Genomic DNA, 23,445 nt, shown 5'->3' with positions numbered 1-23,445 from the left:
AGTTTAAATACTTACCTCTCCCTGCTCCACTGCCGTGACGTGGTCCAGATTTACTGGGCCCACTAATTACTTGAACCAGCCCTACCCCCCACAACTTTAGCCAAATGACGCCCAATTTCAAATGCCTTCCAATTATTATAAGGTAAATTACGATTGACAAGCTTCTTTAACAAGAATGGATGTTTTTGCCATTAAAATGGGCAGTGTAGGTGTCTTCCTGGCCTCCACTCACTGCAGACTATGCTCCCCCATTGACTTGCATTGGGTTTCGTGTTTCGGGCGATACCCGACTTTTCGCGATAATCGGCCGATTCCACTCGACTCGACTTCTAAAATAGTTGGGTTTCGCGAAACACGGCTCGACTCTAAAAAGGTCAAGGTCGCTCAACCCTAATCACGACCAGCGATACGACCTGGCCGTGATCATTGGTAAGTCGTTGTGTGGTCGCTGGGGAGCTGTCACACAGACAGCTCTCTCCAGCGACCAATGATCAGAGGAAAGACTTCAGCATCATTGAAACTGTCTTCAACGATGCCGAAGTCCCCCTGCAGCACCCAGGTAATCAGGGTAAACATCGGGTTACTAAGCGCAGGGCCGCGCTTAGTAACTCGATATTTACCCTGGTTACCATTGTAAAAGTAAAATAAAAACACTACATACTCACATTCTAATGTCTGTCACATCCCCCGCCGTCAGCTTCCCGCACTGACTGTGTCAGCGGCGCCGACCGTAAAGCAGAGCCAGAGCACAGCGGTGACGTCTGTTGTGAATTCTGCTCTTGGGCTCCCTCCGGTGGTTATGAGTGGTAGTGCTGCGGTAGTTGGATCGCAGCATTTATCAGGTGTATCTATTTTTTGCAATTTGGGCTGGGCTATATAGCCTTGCTTGATCCTTTAGTCAGTGCCAGTTGTCCATTGTTTTTGGAGGATTCATCCCTTCTGGTCTCTCCTGTTTGCTGTGCTTTTCTTCAAAGATAAGTCCTGGCTTTGTTTTTGCCGTCCACCTGCTGTGGACCTTATAGTTCTGTGCATTTTCATGTTTTTGTCTTGTCCAGCTTAGTCTGTGAAGGATTTTTTTTGCAGCCTAGCTATTTCTCTGGAGATGCAGATATACCATTCATGTCTTTAGTCAGATGTGGTGTTTTGTATTTTTCTGTGGTGGATATTTTCTAGTGTTTTAATACTGACCGCATAGTACTCTGTTCTATTCTTTCTTATTAGCTAGTATGGCCTCCTATGCTAAATCCTGATTTCATTTCTGCGTATGTTATTTCCCTCTCCTCTCACAGTCAATATTTGTGGGGGGCTGTCTTTCCTTTGGGGATTTTCTCTGAGGCAAGATAGGTTTCCTGTTTCTGTCTTTAGGGGTAGTTATTTCTTAGGCTGTGTCGAGGGGTCTAGGGAGTGTTAGGTACCCCCACGGCTACTTCTAGTTGCACTGTTAAGTTCAGGGTTTGCGGTCAGTACAGGTACCACCTTCTCCAGAGTACGTCTCATGCTGCTCCAAGGCCACCAGATCATAACAGACGTCACCGCTGTGCTCTGCTTTCCGGCCGGCGCTGACAGTCAGTGCGGGAAGCTGACGCCGGGGGATGTGACAGACATCGGAATGTAAGTATGCACTGTTTTTTTTTTTTAACTTTTACAATGGTAACCAGGGTAAATATCGGGTTACTAAGCGCGGCCCTGCACTTAGTAACCCGATGTTTACCCTGGTTACAAGTGAACACATCGCTGGATCGGCGTCACACACGCCGATCCAGCAATGACAGCGGGTGATCAGCGACCAAAAAAAGGTCCTGATCATTCCCCACGACCAACGATCTCCCAGCAGGGGCCTGATCTTTGGTCTCTGTCAAACATAACGAGATCGTTAGTGGGATCGTTGCTACGTCACAAAAAACGTGATGTTGCAACGATATCGTTAACGATATCGTTATGTGTGAAGGTACCTTTAAACTCATCCCACTCCCTCTGACCTGTGGATGATGACCCAAACCACAGATGTCGGTATAAAAAGGACTTCTATCTTTCAGCAAAATGAAATCAGAGAAGAGACTCTATAGAACAACAGCCAAGGCACTATGGCATCATCAATTGGAACACAGATTTGACATTATACAGGATGACAGCTGTTCCTGGAGGAATATAGATCTGCTCCATTGACCAACACTGAACCCATGGAGATGTTTTGGAGAAGCCAGGTTGGGACCCGTCAATTAGCCACGTGCCTCAATGGACTGCCAGCTTCCTAAACTGGTTATTACCATTTTTCTGTAGGTGCCTGCCAAAAGAAGGATGCCACTGGTGAGGGTAGTCTTCCCTAGAAGCCCCGAAGTAGCAGCTGCTCTATACCTGGAGAGTTCGCTGATGGGTGACACACTGTAATTTGCACCATCTTGGGTATTTTACTGTTCTCTATTGTCTGTTTGGTTCAATAACGTATTGCCACAATGATTTACCCTCAACCTGTGTTGTTTGAGTAGTATTATGCCCATGGTAAAAGGAGTGCAGGTGTTTAGTGGGATGAGCCCTGGCCCATGCAGTCTGAGGTCAGCAAATTAGAGCACCCATTGACCCCCGTATCTCCACAGCACCTATTTAAAATGGTTGTTTGTTTTCTGTAACTTTTATTCAAAAATGCTCTAAAACAAAGAGTGGGTTCTCAATTTTTCTGTTATGTCCAGCTCTGTTTGTTCTTTTTGGAATTGTTGAGCATTTGGGTTCCATTTTCTTGAAAGATGAAAATACCTTTTCGTGACCAGTTTATATACTGTAGACACCTACTTTACTGGAAGGCCACTTTCACACATTCAGTATTTGGTCAGCATTTCACATCAGTAATTGTAAGCCAAAACCAGGACCAGCCATGGTGTTGTATTTCTATTACACTTTTTCTCCACAGGTTTTGGCTTACAAATACTGATGTGAAATACTGACCAAATACTGAATGTGTGAACATAGCCTAAGTGTCTCCATTATAGCAGGCTATTGGCAGACACTGTGAGATGGCTAAATCTTCAGTCCTATTATATGCCTGTTGAACTGTTCACTTTCCTACAGTCTGTAAATTGTGATTTTGTAGTTGTAAAAGTGCACACACACTTTAGTGACAATGTTCCATAAAATTATCAGGAAACCTCAGAAAACACAGGATATATCAGATTATTTTCTTTATAGCACCTGAAGTGGCACTGACACCCTGTTCTCCTTTTTGTCCAATTGAGCCTCTCTCTCCCTTTACTCCAGGAGGACCAAGTTTTCCAGGAGGTCCCTGTATTCCTCGAGATCCCTGTGTACCTTTGTGAGAAAGAAGAAATAAAAATTGAAATTATATATCTATTGATTGAAAGTTTAAGTTTATGTTCTCATTGACAAAGTCCAGTGATAGTGTAGTGTGAAGGAAAGAAAAGTGCGTGGCAATTGCCTTTTGTCGATCATTTGACCAGTAACCTGTGAAATTACCACCACTACAAACCCTACTGATAATAATCCCCATCTTTAATACTGTGGCACTCTTAGTCCCAATCTTCTCCATTTCTCTATACTATATAGTATGTAGTAGTGCTATTGCATGCTTCTGTTAACATAACCATAAACAGCTCACGCTCAGAATGCTTACTGCAACAAGTATAATTGGTATCAAGTCAGTACTATCACCACACATGGTGTGGCCACACAATAATAATAGGGAATTTGTCAGCATTTTATCAAACTATTTCTAGGTGTGACACCCTAGAGTCCTGGTTGTCACAGTGGCATTGCTTTCCTGACAGGGAGAGTGATGTCACTCTTGGAAGCGAAGGAAGATCTCTTTTATCAGGTAATCACAATGCACACAACATGTTCACTCTCCAGGCCAGAAGGGGGAGCTCTAAACCTGGCTTAGGGGGAACTTCCCTATTGATAAATTCTGGTCTGCCGGGAAAGACAGTCAGTCTGTCAGAGGGACAGAGCAGAGTGAGTGAGCAGGAGGAGAGATAGAAGGCCAGACAGCAGACTGGAGCAGTCTGAGGCCGGAAGGAGAGTTGGAGAAAGCCAGAGAGGAGCTTGTCACAGAACTTCAGCTGAGGTGGAGCTGGTACGATAGGAGAATAGTTGAGCAGATGTGGGGGTCTACAACTCCTGGCGGAAAGAGGAAAGAAGAGAGACGTGTGAGGGGCCGTGCAGCCACATGAAAGCTGCAGCGCCTGGACAGAGAAACTGAGAAGGAAGAACAGTGTTTAGTGAGTGTGCAGGAGAAGGAAGGCAGGAGAGTGACACCAGGAGAGCACCGCAGCGTTTGGGCTACCTCCCTGGCAGAGCGCAGATTCCGGTAGCTGGAATACCGAGGTTGTGTCGGACTCTAGGAGACAGAGCAGAAACCGGCTGGACAGCTGGACTACAATTAACCTGTCCACCCTAATACCCAGGAGGCACCTGGGGACATTGAGCCCGGGTCGTTATAGAGACCCTATAAAAAAGGCTTGAGCCACCTATCATACGGGTTTGTGGCCTAACCTTCATGGAGGACAGAGAGAACTGTGAGGACCTTGCCAGAAGCCATAGGCAGTAAGGGACTACAACATCACCACGCTAAAAGGAAGGCTTCTAACTCCACCTGATAAAGGGAACTCTGAATTCGCTTCAAAGCCAGCCGGACCCTGCCTGCAACTGTGATCTATCCAGGGAAATATGATGTGCACACTGTAAAGTTTCAGAAAGGGAGGTGCCGGCTGGACATCCAAAGGCAAATATACAAAAGAGAAACAGCCGCACTCAAGCCTTTGCGTTTCTGTAGAAAGTTTAGTTGCTTTATTCACGTGTACAGACACCACCAAAAATAATTTTCAAAGAAAAAAAGGTGATTGCGGACAACAGGGTTAAACGATTCGACCAGGCATGGTCTTTCTCAAAGCCTCACTGTAAAACAAATATAATGTGTGAGTGTGCTGTACAAATATACATGTGTTAAAATACAGGTAAGCAGGTGAAGCACATATATACATATATACATAAAGGAAGAAACCAATAACTTCCGGTTAAAATATATAGAAATTCTGAACAGCTATCTATACATTAGGTATGGACTCAATCAGGTCCCAGAAAGGTATATCATGGAATAACACAGGCTATCATGAACAAATTAACCCCTTAGCGACCGCCGATACGCCTTTTAACGGAGGCCGCTAAGGGTACTTAAACCACAGCGCAGTTAATTAACGGCGCTGTGGAAAAAGTAAATAGCGCCCCCCCAGAGTTGGATTTTCTCCGGGGTCTCGGCTGCCGGGGGTAGCCGAGACCCCAGAGAACATGATTCGGGGGGTTTTGTACCGACCCCGCATTTGCGATCGCCGGTAATTAACCGTTTACCGGCGATCGCAAAAAAAAAAAAAAACGCGATTTCTTATTAATTTCTCTGTCCTCCGATGTGATCGCACATCAGGACAGAGAAAAGGGGTCCCCAATTGCCCCCCGATACTCACCTGTCTCCCCCGGTGCTCCTCGTGGCTCCCGATGGGCGCCGCCATCTTCAAAATGGCGGGCGCATGCGCAGTGCGCCCACCGGCCGGCTTTGGGAGAATCTTTGGGGTCTCGGCTACCAGGGGTAGCCGAGACCCCAAAGAGCATGATCGGGGTCGGTTTTACCGACCCCTGTTTTGCGATCGCCGGTAATTAACTGTTTACCGGCAACCGCAAAAAAAAAAAAAAAAGCAAAGTGTAATTATCTGTCCTCTGATGTGATCGCACATCAGAGGACAGAGAAATAGGGGGATTCGGGGACCCTATCATACTCACCGGTGTCCCTGGGTCCTCCTGCTGCTCCTCCTGGCCGCTGGGGAAAAGAAAATGGCGGGCGCATGTGCAGTGCGCCCGCCATCTGTCTCCATCTGCCGGCTGGCAGGAGAAGAGCAGTTGGGGCTAAAATTAGGGTTAGGGCTAGGGCTAGGGTTAGGGTTAGGGCTAGGGTTAGGGCTAGGGTTAGGGCTAGGGTTAAAGTTAGGGTTAGGGTTGGGGCTAAATTTAGGGTTAGGGTTGGGGCTAAATTTAGGGTTAGGGTTGGCTCTAAATTTAGGGTTAGGCTTCTTTCACACTTACATCGGTACGGGGCCGTCGCAATGCATCGGCCCGACATACCGACGCACGTTGTGAAAATTGTGCACAACGTGGGCAGCGGATGTAGTTTTTCAACGCATCCGCTGCCCAATCTATGTCCTGGGGAGGAGGGGGCGGAGTTACGGCCACGCATGCGCGGTATATTTGCAGAATCCATTTCTTGTCCAAAACGACGGATTGCGACGGATGCCAAACGACGCAAGTGTGAAAGTAGCCTTAGGGCTAGGGTTAGGGTTGGGGCTAAAGTTAGGGCTAGGGTTGGGGCTAGAGTAAGGGTTAGAGTTGGGATTAGGGTTAGGGTTTGGATTAGGGTTAGGGTTGGCATTAGGGTTACGCTTGGGATTAGGGTTAGGTTTGGGATTAGGGTTAAGGTTAGGGTTGTGATTAGGAGTGTATTGGGATTAGGGTTAGGTTTGAGGTTAGGGTTGAGATTAGGATTAGGTGTGTGTTGGATTTAGGGTTTTGATTAGGGTTATGGTTAGGGTTGACATTAGGGTTGTTTTGGGGTAAGGGTTGTGATTATCGTTAGGGTTAGTGATTAGGATTATGGATCGGCTTGGGATTAGGGTTAGGGGTGTGTTGGGGTTAGGGTTAGAGCTAGAATTGGGGGGTTTCAACTGTTTAGGTACATCAGGGGGTCTCCAAACACGACAGCCAATTTTGTGCTCAAAAAGTCAAATGGTGCTCCCTCCCTTCTGAGCTCTGCCGTGCGCCCAAACAGTGGGTTACCCCCACATATGGGGCATCAACGTATTTGGGATAAATTGGACAACAACTTCTGGGGTCCAATTTCTCCTGTTACCCTTGTGAAAATAAAAAGTTGGGGGCTACAAAATCTTTTTTGTGGAAAAAAAAATATTTTTTATTTTCACGACTCTGCATTCTAAACTTCTGTGAAGCACTTGGGCATTCAAAGTTCTCACCACACATCTAGATAAGTTCCTTGGGGGGTCTAGTTTCCAAAATGTGGTCACTTGTGGGGGGTTACTACTGTTTAGGTACATCAAGGGCTCTGCAATCGCAACATAATGCCCACAGACCATTCCATCAAAGTCTGCATTCCAAAACGGCGCTCATTCCCTTCCGAGCTCTGCCGTGCGCCCAAACAGTGGTTTACCCCCACATATGGCGCATCAGCGTACTCGGGATAAATTGGACAACAACTATTGCAGTCCAATTTCTCCTGTTACCCTTGTGAAAATAAAAACTTGGGGGCTACAATATCTTTTTTGTGGAAATTTTTTTTTTTTTATTTTCACGACTCTGCATTCTAAACTTCTGTGAAGCACTTGGGCATTCAAAGTTCTCACCACACATCTAGATAAGTTCCTTGGGGGGTCTAGTTTCCAAAATGGGGTCACTTGTGGAGGGTTTCTACTGGTTAGGTAAATCAGGGGCTCTGCAAACGCAACATAACGCCCACAGACCATTCTATCAAAGTCTGCATTCCAAAACTGCGCTCTATCCTTCCGAGCTCTGCCATGCGCCCAAACAGTGGTTTACCCCCACATATGGGGTACCAGCATACTCGGGACAAATTGGACAACAACTTTTGGGGTCCAATTTCTCTTGTTACCCTTGTCAAAATAAAAACTTGGGGGCTAAAAATCTTTTTTGTGGAAAAAAAAATAATTTTTATTTTCACGACTCTGCATTCTAAACTTCTGTGAAGCACTTGGGCATTCAAAGTTCTCACCACACATCTAGATAAGTTCCATGGGGGGTCTAGTTTTGAAAATGGGGTCACTTGTGGGGGATTTCAACTGTTTAGGCACATCAGGGGCTCTCCAAACGCGACATGGCGTCCAATCTCAATTCCAGCCAATTTTACATTGAAAAAGTAAAACGGCACTCCTTCTCTTCCAAGCTCTGCGGTGCGCCCAAACAGTGGTTTACCCCCACATATTGGGTATCGACGTACTCAGGAGAAATCACACAACAACTTTTGTGGTCTAATTTCTCCTATTACCCTTGTGAAAATAAAAGTTTGAGGGCAAAAAAATCATTTTTGTAGAAAAAATGCGATTTTTTTTTTTCACGGCTCTACGTTATAAACGTCTGTGAAGCACATGGGGGTTCAAAGTGCTCACCACACATCTAGATAAGTTCCTTAAGGAGTCTAGTTTCCAAAATGGTGTCACTTGTGGGGGGTTTCCACTGTTTAGGCACACTAGGGGCTCTGCAAACGCAACATGGCGTCTGATCTCAATTCCAGACAATTCTACATTGAAAAAGTAAAACGGCACTCCTTCTCTTCCAAGCTCTGCGGTGCGCCCAAACAGTGGTATACCCTCACATATGGGGTATCGACGTATTCAGGAGAAATCGCACAACAACTTTTGTGGTCTAATTTCTCCTGTTACCCTTGTGAAAATAAGAATTTGGGGGCGAAAAGATCATTTTTGTGTAAACAAAAGCGATTTTTTATTTTCACGGCTCTACGTTATAAACTTCTGTGAAGCTCTTGGGGGTTCAAAGTGCTCACCACACATCTAGATAAGTTCCATAAGGGGTCTAGTTTCCAAAATGGTGTCACTTGTGGGGAGTTTCCACTGTTTAGGTACATCAGGGGCTCTCTAAACGTGACATGGCGTCCGATCTCAATTCCAGCCAATTCTGCATTGAAAAAGTCAAACAGCGCTCCTTCACTTCCAAGCTCTGCGGTGCGCCCAAACAGTGGTTTACCCCCACATATGGGGTATTGACATATTCATGAGAAATTGCATAACAAAATTTATGGTTACATTTCTGTTTTTACACATGTGAAAATAAAAAAAATGGTTCTGAATTAAGATGTTTGCAAAAAAAAGTTAAATGTTCATTTTTTCCTTCCACATTGTTTCAGTTCCTGTGACGCACGTAAAGGGTTAATAAACTTCTTGAATGTGGTTTTGAGAACCTTGATGGGTGTAGTTTTTAGAGTGGTGTCACACTTCATTATTTTCTATCATATAGACCCCTCAAAATGACTTCAAATGTGATGTGGTCCCTAAAAAAAAATTTTGTGCTCAAAAAGTCAAATGGTGCTCCCTCCCTTCTGAGCTCTGCCGTGCGCCCAAACAGTGGGTTACCCCCACATATGGGGCATCAGTGTACTCGGGATAAATTGGACAACAACTTCTGGGGTCCAATTTCTCCTGTTACCCTTGTGAAAATAAAAACTTGGGGGCTACAAAATCTTTTTTGTGGAAAAAAAATATTTTTTATTTTCACGACTCTGCATTCTAAACTTCTGTGAAGCACTTGGGCATTCAAAGTTCTCACCACACATCTAGATAAGTTCCTTGGGGGGTCTAGTTTCTAAAATGGGGTCACTTGTGGGGGGTTACTACTGTTTAGGTACATCAGGGGCTCTGCAATCGCAACATAACGCCCACAGACTATTCTATCAAAGTCTGCATTCCAAAACGGCGCTCATTCCCTTCCGAGCTCTGCCGTGCTCCCAAACAGTGGTTTACCCCCACATATGGCACATCAGCGTACTCGGGATAAATTGTACAATAACTATTGCAGTCCAATTTCTCCTGTTACCCTTGTGAAAATAAAAACTTGGGGGCTACAATATCTTTTTTGTGGAAAATTTTTTTTTTTTTTTTTTCACGACTCTGCATTCTAAACTTCTGTGAAGCACTTGGGCATTCAAAGTTCTCACCACACATCTAGATAAGTTCCTTGGGGGGTCTAGTTTCCAAAATGGGGTCACTTGTGGAGGGTTTCTACTGGTTAGGTATATCAGGGGCTCTGCAAACGCAACATAACGCCCGCAGACCATTCTATTGACATATTCAGGAGAAATTGCATAACAAAATTTATGGTTACATTTCTGTTTTTACATATGTGAAAATAAAAAAAATGGTTCTGAATTAAGATGTTTGCAAAAAAAAGTTAAATGTTCATTTTTTCCTTCCACATTGTTTCAGTTCCTGTGAAGCACGTAAAGGGTTAATAAACTTCTTGAATGTGGTTTTGAGCACCTTGAGGGGTGTAGTTTTTAGAATGGTGTCACACTTGGGTATTTTCTATCATATACACCCCTCAAAATGACTTCAAATGTGATGTGGTCCCTAAAAAAAAATGGTGTTGTAAAAATGAGAAATTGCTGGTCAACTTTTAACCCTTATAACTCCTTAACAAAAAAAAATTTTGTTTCCTATATTGTGCCGATGTAAAGTAGACATGTGGGAAATGTTATTTATTAACTATTTTTCGTGACATATCTCTCTGATTTAAGGGCATAAAAATACAAAGTTTGAAAATTGCAAAATTTTAAATTTTTTTGCCAAATTTCAATTTTTTTCATAAATAATCGCAAGTAATATCGAAGAAATGTTACCACTAACATGAAGTACAATATGTCACGAAAAAACAATCTCAGAATCAGCGGGATCCGTTAAAGCGTTCCAGAGTTATAACCTCATAAAGTGACAGTGGTCAGAATTGTAAAAATTGGCTCGGTCATTAAGTACCAAATTGGCTCTGTCACTAATGGGTTAAAGTCCCATGGGTGCAGGTTAGAGCAGTGATGACTACAAAGGATGCACTTATACTGAACCTAATTTAGGAATAGGTACAAGCAGGTAAAAAAGATCAAGCCGCCATATTGGTGTACTGACCTTTTGTCAGGAGAGTGAAAAGGAGAAAATAGATAAATAGGGGGAGGGTCCCAGAAGGCTAGAGGGAAGAGAAGAAAGATCATGGGTAAATAAGTAGTAAAACAACAATTAACCTGTAAAGGAATGGACAAACAGATGTTATGAACAAGTAACATTACCAACTTCAGGCCGAGTTCATGGGTAGAATGTCCGTCTCATTGGTGGTGCAGTGGTTAATGCGGTGGATACTTGCGCTTTAAATAGGGCGCTAGTACCGGAACGAACAGCGCACAATGGCGCACAGCTCCAGAGAGCTGAAATGGAGGCTTGCACCGCAGTAATGCGTGCGCAGTGTCACGGCGCCTGCGCACTGGGTGTCGGGGCCAAAGCTACATGGCTGTGTGATGAAAAAGATCAGAACATGCGCGGTGCGTCTCCAGAGGCAGGGTTAACCGCCGCCTGCGCAGTAGCCTGTTCCTGGTGTTGGACATATATTAATAGCAATGCAGATGGAACTCGGCATCAGGTTGTAACTATAAGGGGGCCTATAGTGGCTAAAGGCCAGGACACAATGGGTTTGGCGCTGTTGGTACATTTATTGGAATCATTTCAGCTCTCTGGAGCTGTGCGCCGTTGTGCGCTGGATGTTGCGGTACTAGCGCCCTATTTAAAGCGCAACTATCCACCGCATTAACCACTGCACCACCAATGAGACGGACATCCTACCCTTGAACTCGGCCTGAAGTTGGTAATGTTACTTGTTCACAACATCTGTTTGTCCTTTCCTTTACAGGTCAATTGTCATTTTACTACTTATTTACCCATGATCTTTCTTCTCTTCCCTCTAGCCTTCTATTTTATCTATTTTCTCCTATTCACTCTCCTGACAAAAGGTCAGTACACCAATATGGCGGCTTGTTCATTTTTACCTGCTTGTACCTATTCCTAAATCAGGTTCAGTATAAGTGCGTCCTTTGTAGTGGTCCCTGCTCTAACCTGCACCCATGGGACTTTAATTTGCTCATGATAGCCTGTGTCATTCCATGATATACCTTTCTGGGGCCTGATTGAGTCCATACCTAATGTATAGATAGCTGTTCAGAATTTCCATATATTTTAACCGGAAGTTGTTGGTTTCTTCCTTCATGTATATATGTCCTTCACCTGCTTAACACATGTATATTTGTACAGCACACTCACACATTAATTTTGTTTTACAGTGGGCTTTTGAGAAAGACCGTGCCTGGTCAAAACGTTAACCCTGTTGTCCGCAATTTTTCTTTGAAAATTATTTTTGGTGGTGTCTGTACACGTGAATAAAGCAACTAAATTTTCTACAGAAATGCAAAGACTTGAGTGCGGCTGTTTTCCTTTTGTATATATGCACCTGGGATGTGGTGCCCTGGACTGCGGTTGCCTGAAGCCGTTAGTCAACCAGATAAAGAGACAGCAAACCTGTGTCCTCTGTTTCTTACCGAACCACTCACCATTTTCATCTACACATCGGGAGCCCTGGGGACCCAACTTCACCCGTGTGAAGTTACACCATCTAGCTGCCATAACATCACCCCAGAGGACCCAACTTCACCCGTGGGAAGTTATACCATCTAGCTGCCATAACATCACCCAAGAGGACCCCTTTAAGCATCCTTGGTCCCCACTGACCAAACACCACAGGTAGCATCACGAACACAAACTTAAAAGACCTTCCCTTTTAATTGGGTGCCCAGGGGCAAGGATCGGGTCACAGCCACGGTGACATACCCTTTAAGTACCAGACCCGGTACCGAGTACCCCACGGCCCTGGTGGGCCACTCATATGTGCATGTGGCTTTTTTATAGATAGATTCAGCAATACCTTTACATGGCCAGTCCATTCCTCTTTTACTGAGAAATCACTGTTGGAATTGACAATTAAATCATGCTGATGAGCTATTGTAGATCTGAAGCCTCTCTCACTCCAAATCTGTTCCCCACCTCACGCTGCCTCTTTCCGCTTGACTGTACCATATTGATATTGTCTAATCTGGTTAACTCTGCTCCAAAATCGAAAGCATATTACTGCTAGAGTTGTCATTCCAAAGTTGGCCCCAACAAAGCAGAGTACGATAAGGCTTCTTCACAATTTCTCCTTTTCCCTTGTGAAAAAGACCTTTCCAAACTGAACTCATTTTGGTCACAAATGTTTTTCATGTAGGAATTAAAAACTAGTCTCCACAACATCTCGTTGGAGTATTATCACACACAGAACAGAGGTTCAACAGCTTTCTGAGTGTTGATTCACAGTACTGTAATATTAACATGTTACCTCGCTCTCCTTTTTCTCCTTTTAAACCTTCTTTTCCATCTCTTCCATCCCTTCCAGGCAATCCACTATGGCTATGTGTACTGCATGATATAATCGCACATGTATTGGTTCCTTCTTCACATTTTCCATTATCTGCAGTAATGTGTGCATTCAGGAGAAGTCCATATAATAGAAGACTGAAAAGCTGTATAAGCTTCATTGTTGAGGATATTTCTCTAAAGAAAATAGTCAAATTGTTATTGTTACAGGAATAAAACACATAAAACTTTCATTAATCAAAATGTAATGATTGTCACAAAAACTGGCTTTAGACAGGGTTATAGTTTCTGCTGTCAAATATTCAATATGTGACATATACAGAATTTCCAACCGTCTTGATTGGGAATGAGCAGACCAGTGGATGTTCGGGTTCGTCGGGTTCGACCGAACAGCAGTCCAAAGCTCAATTCGGGTAGCAGAACTCTATTCGAACATGAATCTGAACCCCATAGAAGTCAATAGGTACCTGTACTGTTGTGCTATAAAGTGTCTACACAATGGTCATAGTAGGGACTATGGTGCTGCAAAAGGAAGAAAAACGGGGCAAGAGCAGGACATTTGCTCTGCAAACATATGTGGATAGGAAAATAACATAAAATAACATGGAATAAAAGCATAAAATAATAAACTTAAAGTGAAGGTCCAAGTGGATGAGGAAGTGGCAGTGTAGTTGGAAGAGGGGGAGGAAGAGGTAGTCACTAGCCAACACTGGTTTTGTGTTTTTTCTTTTTAGAGAGGTACGCTGCAAAATAGCTTTGATGCTGATACTATGAAAACAGCCTTATTGGGGGTACTCTGCAAAACACCATCGTTGGTGAAAATTCTTCAAAACTGATGAGTTGGGGGTACAATGAAAACAGCCTCTGTGGGGGAACCCTTAAAAACAGGCTAGTTGGAGGTACTATGCAAACAGGCTCTGTGTGGGCACTCTGCATGCAGGCAGTCCAATAATCTGCTGTCAACAATCTCTATACATGGTGCATAATATTCTGAACTTTTTTTGGTTTCACATAATGAGCAGAGCATCAAAGAAAGGACGTGGCCATGTTGCTGCTGGTGGTGGAGTAGCCGCTACAGGGAGAGTGAGGTCGTGGTCGATCTGTGCCTGCTACATGCTAAAATGAAACATTTTTCTTGAGTGCACGCTGGGCACAGGACATTCTGCGCAATGTCGTAGGTCCGAATACCACTGGACGAAAGGTGAGGCCAGAACAAGTAGAGGCAGTTTTAGATTGGATGGCTTAGAGTGCACCCAGATCCTTCATTTTGTCTTCCATCTGGTTCCCTGCTGAAAGAATAGAGTTTGCACCTCTGTCCATCTGTCTTCCCATCTGTCTTCCACCTCACCCCTTGCAAATCAGGCAAGCAGTCTGCTTTTTGATGACCCTTTGACTGTAGTTCCCTGGGCCATCCACCTGGCCCTGCCTCATAAGTGTAATAGATTGAGTATGTAAGCAGGTTGCAGGATGCAGTGACAAACAGGAGGCAGAGCAAGGGTTAACAAGGTATATCAATTTAGTAAAACAAGGTATTCACTCCACACAGGGAGGTTAATGGTTAAAGGAGGGATAATAAGGAAAAAAACACCATAAGAGGAAAAAACCTCCACTATTCTAGACAATAAAACAGTACACAGGCAGAGATGCTTACCTGTCCAAAGCCTCCAAACAAATATACTAACCAGAGTGCAGCGGACCCAAGTTAAGATAGTGGATGACAGATGCACAGGTGCAATAATACCGATAATGCAGCCAGCCTACAATCAGGATTTGGCCGCCTGGCACACCTATGCAAAATAATCTGTAAGTGGCATGTTCACACAGAAGTGCAGAGCATATGGCTCAAGGCCTATTAATGACGCCAAGTAGCGGGCCAGCCATTGCTATAATGCATCCTGTGTGAACAGAGGCCACAGCTTACAGAGCCATCTAGGGCCCAGCCGCACCCAGTAAAAAATAACGTGCCCAAAAACATAACAATGTATGCAAGGTATTGGTTGGTATTATGGCCACAATACTTAAGCTGGCAACCCACGTCAAGGGTCCTTATGTATTGCCAGTCCTACTCTAACAAAAAAAACACTATAAGAGGAAAAAAACACCACTATTCTTGAAAAAAACAGTACACAGGCAGAGATGCTTACCTGTCCAAGGCCTCCAAACAATTACACTAACCAGAGTGCAGCGGACCAAAGTTAAGATGGTGGATGACAGATGCACAGATGCAATAATACCGATAATGCAGCCAGCCTACAATCAGGATTTGGCCGCCTGGCACACCTGTGCAAAATGATCCATAAGAAACCATAAGAGGAAAAACCTCCACTATTCTTGACAAAAAAACCAGTAGAGTGGGACGTAAGGTGTTTTATGAATGTTTTGATGTCACCCTCAAAAGATGTAATGTTCTGAATCCAGCAACCCTCCTGCCTGTGGATTCAGAAATGGGGCAATTGGTGACAGCGTTAGCAAGTGAGGAAAGGTACTTTGACATGACGCACGAACATGACTGCATACGAACTGATGTGTCAGGAGACAGTGGGTTTAACACATGTTCATGAAAAAACCTGTTCCTAATGCATATTTTGAGGTTTTTATTTGTGTAGATGGCTCCAGATACCACCAGGATGGGCGATTCTACCCTGGATATGCAGTAGTAGTGCAGCTTACATTTCACTCTTCAAACTCAATCAGACAGGTGCCCCGCCCCTATCAAAGCATATCAAAGTGTGTAACCCCTCCCCACTGCAGTGTGTAGACGTTCGCCCTGTAATACTTTGTTGTGTTATAAGAGTATCAATTAAAATTGCTAGATGTTTTATCAAAGCATTTTTAGTTTTGATTTTGATAATGCTGCTATCAATTAAATTACAATTTTGTGGCTGTACAGCGCAATGATTTTGATTGTCAGGCTATTATTATCATGTTGTTGTGTAGCACAATGTATTTTATCCTGGTATATTATGTATGTCTCTATCAAAATGTGAAATGTCACTATCAAAATGCGATAACTTGGTCATTATATGATGTATTAAGTTTACTCCTATTTGATAACCCGATGACATGCAAATGAGCCTGGGTTTTTGCATCATTATTTGATACTGGAATTATTTTTTATATGCGTTTTATAACACACCAGGCTCATTGTATGAGCATATTATGTATATGGCCATGTTACAACACCACCAAGTATAAAGCACGTGTTTTATACGTTTGTAAAAAAGCAAAGACACAATCAAATTGTATCAAATTGTCAATAAAAGAGAAAAAATATTATTTGACTATAAATAAAAGGGTCTATATAATAATAGATGTATCAAATTGTCAAAAGAGAATAAATATTATTGGGACTATAGGTGTATGAAAATGTCAATAAAAGAGAACAAATATTATTGGGACTATAAATAAAAGGTCCTATATAACAGTAGGTGTAATAATACACTTTGATACACTACAATTTCGGTGTGATATCTATTTAATACGCTTTGATGTCACCTTGATAAAAATTTGTTATCAATTTGTGGGAATCTTATCAGTAATCAATTTAACCCCTTAGTGATGGAGCCAAATTTTTGAAATCTGACCAGTGTCAATTTATGTGGTAATAACTCTGGAATCCTTCAACAAATCCCAGTGATTTTGAGACTGTTTTTTCATGACACATTATACTTTATGATATTGGTAAATTTAGGTTGATATGTTTTGTGTTTATTTATAAAAAATATCAGAAATTTGAGAAAAATGTTAAAAAATGAGCAATTTTCAAGCTTTGAATGATTATCCCTTTAATCCAGATAGTCATGCCACAGCAAAACATTAATAAATAACATTTTCCACATTCTGCTTTACATTAGCACCATTTATAAAATGTTATTTTACTTTGTTAGCATTTTAGGAGGTTTAAAAATGTAGCAGCAATTTTTCATTTTTTCAAGAAAATTTACATAATTAATTTTTTTAGTGACCTATCCATGTTTAAAGTGCCTTTAGTGGACCCATATAATGGGAAACCCCCAAAAGTTATACCATTTTAAAAACAGCACCCCCTGACATCGGCTGTCGGGTAGCTTTTAATAAGCCCTTTTAATCCCTTCAGGTGCTTTTCAGTAATTAATGCAAAGTGGCATGACAGGAATGAAAATGTGTATTTTTACGACCTAAATGCCACTAACTTCTGAACAGGTTACAACAGCCGTCAGACTCTAAGGCCAGAATTTGGTTGTGAATTGCCATGGCAAACATCAGAACCACACAATCATGATCTCTGGGGGCCGATGGGGAGAAATAGGTAGCCCCCACACTCTGTTAACCATTTATAATGATGTTGTCCCTATTGACAGCAGCATCTAAGGGGTTAAACAGATTTGGACGGTGCCATCGCTGATCATGGCTGATGCAGCAAGTTGTCAGCTATAGTGTACAGCTGACAGCTGCTGGATTGTCACCTGTATGGGGAGGCTATTCTCTCATATCTCAGGTCAGTTAAAAGACGTATTGGCTGTCACTAAGGGGTTAATACACTTTGATTCAATATGATATCCGTATGATGTCTATTTAACACAATTTGATACACTACGATATCCATATGATATCTATTTAATTCACTTTATGCAATTTTAATTAATTATCTGCTGGCCAGAACACATATTTGGTAAACACTAGTGTTGAGCATTCCGATACCGCAAGTATCGGGTATCGGCCGATATTTGCGGTATCGGAATTCCGATACCGAGTTCCGATATTTTTGTGATATCGGGAATCGGTATCGGGATTAAGATTAATGTGTAAAATAAAGAATAAAAATAAAAAATATTGATATACTTACCCTCTGACGCTCCCTGGTTGTCACCGCTGCAACCGCCTTGCTTTCGTTCCGAAGAATGAGCGCGTAAAGGGCCTTCGATGACGTCGCGGCTTGTGATTGGTCACGTGAGCGGTCACATGACCGCTCAGCGACCAATCACAAGCCGCGACGTCATCGAAGGCCCTTTACGCGCTCATTCTTCGGAACGAAAGCAAGGCGGTTGCAGCGGTGACAACCAGGGCGCGTCAGAGGGTAAGTATATCAATATTTTTTATTTTTATTCTTTATTTTACACATGAATATGGATCCCAGGGCCTGAAGGAGAGTTTCCTCTCCTTCAGACCCTGGGATCCGTTACAGGATACCTTCCGATATTTGTGTCCCATTGACTTGTATTGGTATCGGATATCGGTATCGGCGATATCCGATATTTTTCGGATATCGGCCGATACCATCCGATACCGATACTTTCAAATATCGGACGGTATCGCTCAACACTAGTAAACACCTTTTAACACAGACCCTGACAGTGTTGAAAAATTATGCTATCACCACTTTCTGAACACTTGTAAAATAACAGTGATACTATATCTTGTTGTACATCATGCTGTAATCCCGCTGAAATGTGCTGTTGTAGCTGAACTGTAACACTCTATATTATCTATTTTTTAAGTAGTGTAATGATGTATGTTAATTGTACATGTGATGATTTTTATATCATTTTGTAAGAATTTTATAGTATTGAAATGTCTTTGAGCTATATTTAATGATACTTTTTATATTATTCTGTACGAATTTTATATTATTGAAAAATGTCTTTGAGATGTATTTATTTTATTACATTAAAATCTTTTAAAATTTTACAATACCATGCCTTTGCTTTCTTAGAAACTTATAAAACACCCGCTTTATACTTGATGGTGTTGTAACATGGTCATATACATAATATGCCCATACAATGAGACTGGTGTGTTATAAACCTCATATAAAATGAGAATCAGAGTATCAAATAAATGCACTGCTAGGATATAAAATCATACAAAATGCTGAACAAGATACGCCAGAAACACCATCATTTTGGTAAATGTGCTAAATTACACTGGTGTGGATATAAAAATTAGAGTCACTCTAACAAATAAGGGGAAATATACTGGTATGCTATAAAGTTTGTCTTTCACATACATGATATATAAAATGAGAAGACCACGATCAAATAAAATACATTGCACTGATAACAGCAGCAAACTCATATCAGCTTCATATAAAATGAGAATCTAATTGATATGATATAAAGTGAGAATCGCTGTATCAAATAAAAACTAAATACTCTGATAACAATATCAAAAGCATATCAAAAGGAAGCTGGATATCACACCTAGCACACACCCTGGGCGTTGAAAAATTATGCTGTCACTGCTTCATTTTAAATGTTTTTAAACATAGAAAAAGTGGAATTCAATACATAGAATTTTATAAAATTTGTACATTTTTATTGAAAATACCATTAATTACAGTCATGGCCAAAAGTTTTGAGAATGACACCAAAATTATATTTTCACATGATCTGCTGGCCTCTGGTTTTTGTTAGTGTTTGTCTGATGTTTATATCACATACAGAAATATAATTGCAATCATATTATGAGTACCAATAGGTTATATTGACAGTTAGAATGAGTTAATGCAGCAAGTCAATATTTGCAGTGTTGCCCCTTCTCTTTCAAGACCTCTGTAATTCTCCCTGGCATGCTCTCAATCAACTTTTGGACCAAATCCTGACTGATAGCCGTCCATTCTTGCATAATCAGTGCTTGCATTTTGCCAGAATTTGTTGGTTTTTGTTTGTCCACCCGTCTCTTGATGACTGACCACAAGTTCTCAATGGGATTAAGATCTGGGGAGTTTCAAGGCCATGGACCCAAAATCTCTATGTTTTGTTCCATAAGCCATTTAGTTGCTTTATGGCAAGGTGCTCCATCATGCTGGAAAAGGCATTGTTGGGCGCCAAACTGCTCTTGGACGGTTGGGAGAAGTTGCTCTTGGAGGACATTCTGGTACCATTCTTTATTCATGGCTGTGTTTTTAGGCAAGACTGTGAGTGAACCGATTCCCTTGGCTGAGAAGCAACCCCACACATGAATGGTTTCAGGATGCTTTACAGTTGGCATGAGACAAGACTGGTGGTAGCACTCACCTCTTCTTCTCCGAATAAGCTGTTTTCCAGATGTCCCAAACAATCGAAAAGGAGATTCATCAGAGAAAATGACTTTGCCCCAGTCCTCAGCAGTCCACTCCCTGTACCTTTTGCAGAATATCAGTCGGTCCCTGATGTTTTTTCTGGAGAGAAGTGGCTTCTTTGCTGCCCTCCTTGAAACCAGGCCTTGCTCAAAGAGTCTCCGCCTCACAGTGCGTGCAGAAGCACTCACACCAGCCTGCTGCCATTCCTGAGCAAGCTCGGCACTGCTGGTAGTCCGATCCCGCAGCTGAAACAGTTTTAAGATACGGTCCTGGCGCTTGCTGGTCTTTCTTGGGCGCCCTGGAGCCTTTTTGACAACAATGGAAGGTCTCTCCTTGAAGTTCTTGATGATGCGATAGACTGTTGACTGAGGTGCAATCTTTCTAGCTGTGATACTCTTCCCTGTTAGGCCATTTTTGTGCAGTGCAATGATGGCTGCACGTGTTTCTTTAGAGATAACCATGGTTAACTGAAGAGAAACAATGATACCAAGCACCAGCCTCCTTTTAAAGTGTCCAGTGATGTCATTCTTACTTTATCATGACTGATTGATCGCCAGCCCTGTCCTCATCAACACCCACACCTGTGTTAATGGATCAAGCACTAAAACGATGTTAGCTGCTCCTTTTAAGGCAGGACTGCAATGATGTTGAAATGTGTTTTGGGGGTTAAAGTTCATTTTCTGGGCAAATATTGACTTTGCAAGTACAGTAATTGCTGTTAAGCTGATCACTCTTTGACATTCAGGAGTATATGCAAATTGCCATTACAAAAATGAAGCAGTAAACTTTGGAAAAATTACTATTTGTCTCATTCTCAATAGTTTTGGCCATGACTGTACATTGGAATAACAAAAAATTCCAAAAAAGACGAAAAACCCTAGTCTAGAAAGCAATACAACCCCGGCACAATGAGTATATCTGGATATGCACAAATCATGGTACTAATACACCCCACCATAAATAACGCTGGTTCTATGGCACTCAATTGCCTGACATCAGTGTAAGACAGAGCATTGAATGCCTGTAAAATGGTACACACCCCAAAGGTTGTCACAGTGACAAAGATCCATATAGGGGAAAAAGATATACAGTGACGGTGTTAGTTATAACGTTTCTTACCCATGATGGAAGACAGTCAGGTGCCGGGGTGCCAATGTAACCCCCTAAGGAGGGGTTGTGCCATCTAAGGCTATGTGCACACATTGTGGATTAGCCTTAGGAATTTCTGGTGTGGATTCTGCCTCTCCTGGCAGAAAACGCACCTGTGGATTTGTCGCGTTTTTTTGTGCGGATCCGCAGCGTTTTTTACCCCTGCGGATTTCTATAATTGAATGGGTACAAAAACGCTGCAGATTTGCAAAAAAGAAGTGACATGTTACTCCTTTTAAACCACAGCGTTTCCGCAGCGGATTTTCCGCAACGTGTGCACATCTTTTTTTTTTTTCTCATTGATTTAGATTGTACTGTAAATCAATTGCGGATCTGCAGCGTTTCTGCACCGCAAAAAACGCTGCGGATCCGCACAGAATCCGCAACGTGTGCACATAGCCTTAGGCTAATAATGTAGTCAATATCCTTATTTCACAATGAGAAAAGAGCCGTACAAAGTATAATACCACTTGATAAACTAATCAAATCTAAATCCCCATATCTTAAGGAATAATCACAAAGACATTAAAGAAGGTATGCATATGAATCCATGCCAGAAAATGCTATGTGCTCACCAAATTCCGCACACGTGTACCCGTTCGGCGTACACTCACCTCGACGTATGTTTCGCGGCCAGCTTCTTCCGGGGGCGTGTCAATGTGAGGGGCAACCACATTTAAGTACAACACATCGCCAATCGGCATCTAGCGGGGGAGGAGATCTATGTCAGCCCTTGTTAGAGCATCACGCATATCACCACCTCCACATCAGGATGTTTCCCTGACAACGCTCAGTGGCACGCAAGCCATGATGCCTGCGTGTCAGTGTGAGAGCATCCAGGGGAACTCCAGGAGGCCGGAGAATACGCGCATGCGCAGAGGCATGCGAACTCCGTATGGATGAAAAGAACACATCGGATACTTGATTATAGAGAACATTCACATACATAGACCCAAACTAATGTGAAAGAACTACTAACGAATCCTATGTGCAGTGACAATTAGTACATAAATACCTAATCATAATACTTAAATGTACAATATATGAAATATATATATATATGTATATATATATATATATATATATCGAATAAGTGCTTGATAAAAACGTGACAAAAACCTCAAATATAAATAAATAATAATAATGACCAGTGCATAAAATCTACTATATAATTGTCTAAGGGTCACTTCCGTCTTTCTGTCTTTCCTTCTTTCTGTCGCGGATATTCATTGGTAGCGGCCTCTGTCTGTCATGGAAATCCAAGTCTCTGATTGGTTGCGGCAAAACAGCCACGACCAATCAGCGACGGGCACAGTCCGGAAGAAAATGGCCGCTCCTTACTCCCCGCAGTCAGTGCCCGGCGCCTGTATTCTCTCCTCCAGTCACCACTCACACAGGGTTAATGCCGACGGTAACGGACCGCGTTATGCCGTGGGTAACGCGCTCCGTAACCGCTGCTACTAACCCTGTGTGACCAACTTTTTACTATTGATGCTGCCTATGCGGCATCAATAGTAAAAAATGTAATGTTAAAAAAAACAAACCTGCTATTCTCACCCTCCATAGTCCGCCGAGCCGCTCGCCCCTGCGCCATCTTCCGTTCCTGGCGATGCATTGTGAAATTACCCAGAAGACTTAGCAGTCTCGCGAGACCGCTAAGTCATCTGGGTAATTTCGCAATGCATCCTGGGAACGGAAGATGGTGGCAGTCGCGCGTGTATCGCTGGAGCTTCGCTGGATCCCAGGGGTGAGTACATAACTATTTTTTATTTTAATTATTTTTTTAACAGGGATATGGTGCCCACACTGCTGTATACTACGTGGGCTGTGTTAGATACCACGTGGCTGCTATATACTACGTAGGCAGTGTTATATACTATGTGGGCTGTGTGATATACTCCGTGGGCTGTGCTATATACTGCGTGAGCTGTTCTATATATTACTTGGCCACTGTTATATACTGCGTGGGCAGTGTTATATACTACGTGGCTGCTATATACTGCGTGGGTAGTGTTATATACTACGTGGCTGCAATATACTGCGTGTGCTGTGCTATATTTTTCGTGGTCAGTGTTATATACTGCGTGGGCAGTGTTATATACTACGTGGCTGCTATATACTGCGTGGGCAGTGTTATATACTATGTGGCTGCTATATACTGCGTGGGCTGTGCTATATATTACGTGGCCAGTGTTATATACTGTGTGGCCTGTGTTATATACT

At 42.6% G+C, this 23,445-nt stretch overlaps 1 protein-coding gene across 1 annotated transcript in view; it reads right to left on the bottom strand.

Annotated features, from left to right (window-relative positions):
- LOC138667694 (mannose-binding protein-like) overlaps positions 1–23,445 on the bottom strand; it is a 182,032-nt gene that overhangs the window by 30,375 nt on the left and 128,212 nt on the right. The window contains exons 2-3 of the mRNA XM_069755811.1: positions 12,997–13,211; positions 3,184–3,300 (exon numbers count right to left, since the gene is read on the bottom strand). Coding sequence (XP_069611912.1) covers positions 3,184–3,300; positions 12,997–13,195 — 316 coding nt within the window. The 5' untranslated portion in view covers positions 13,196–13,211. The remainder of the gene's footprint in view (positions 1–3,183; positions 3,301–12,996; positions 13,212–23,445) is intronic.

Source organism: Ranitomeya imitator, chromosome 2, assembly GCF_032444005.1.
Source record: "Ranitomeya imitator isolate aRanImi1 chromosome 2, aRanImi1.pri, whole genome shotgun sequence".
Taxonomy (NCBI): domain Eukaryota; kingdom Metazoa; phylum Chordata; class Amphibia; order Anura; family Dendrobatidae; genus Ranitomeya; species Ranitomeya imitator.
This window is presented reverse-complemented; position numbering and strand designations above follow the sequence as displayed.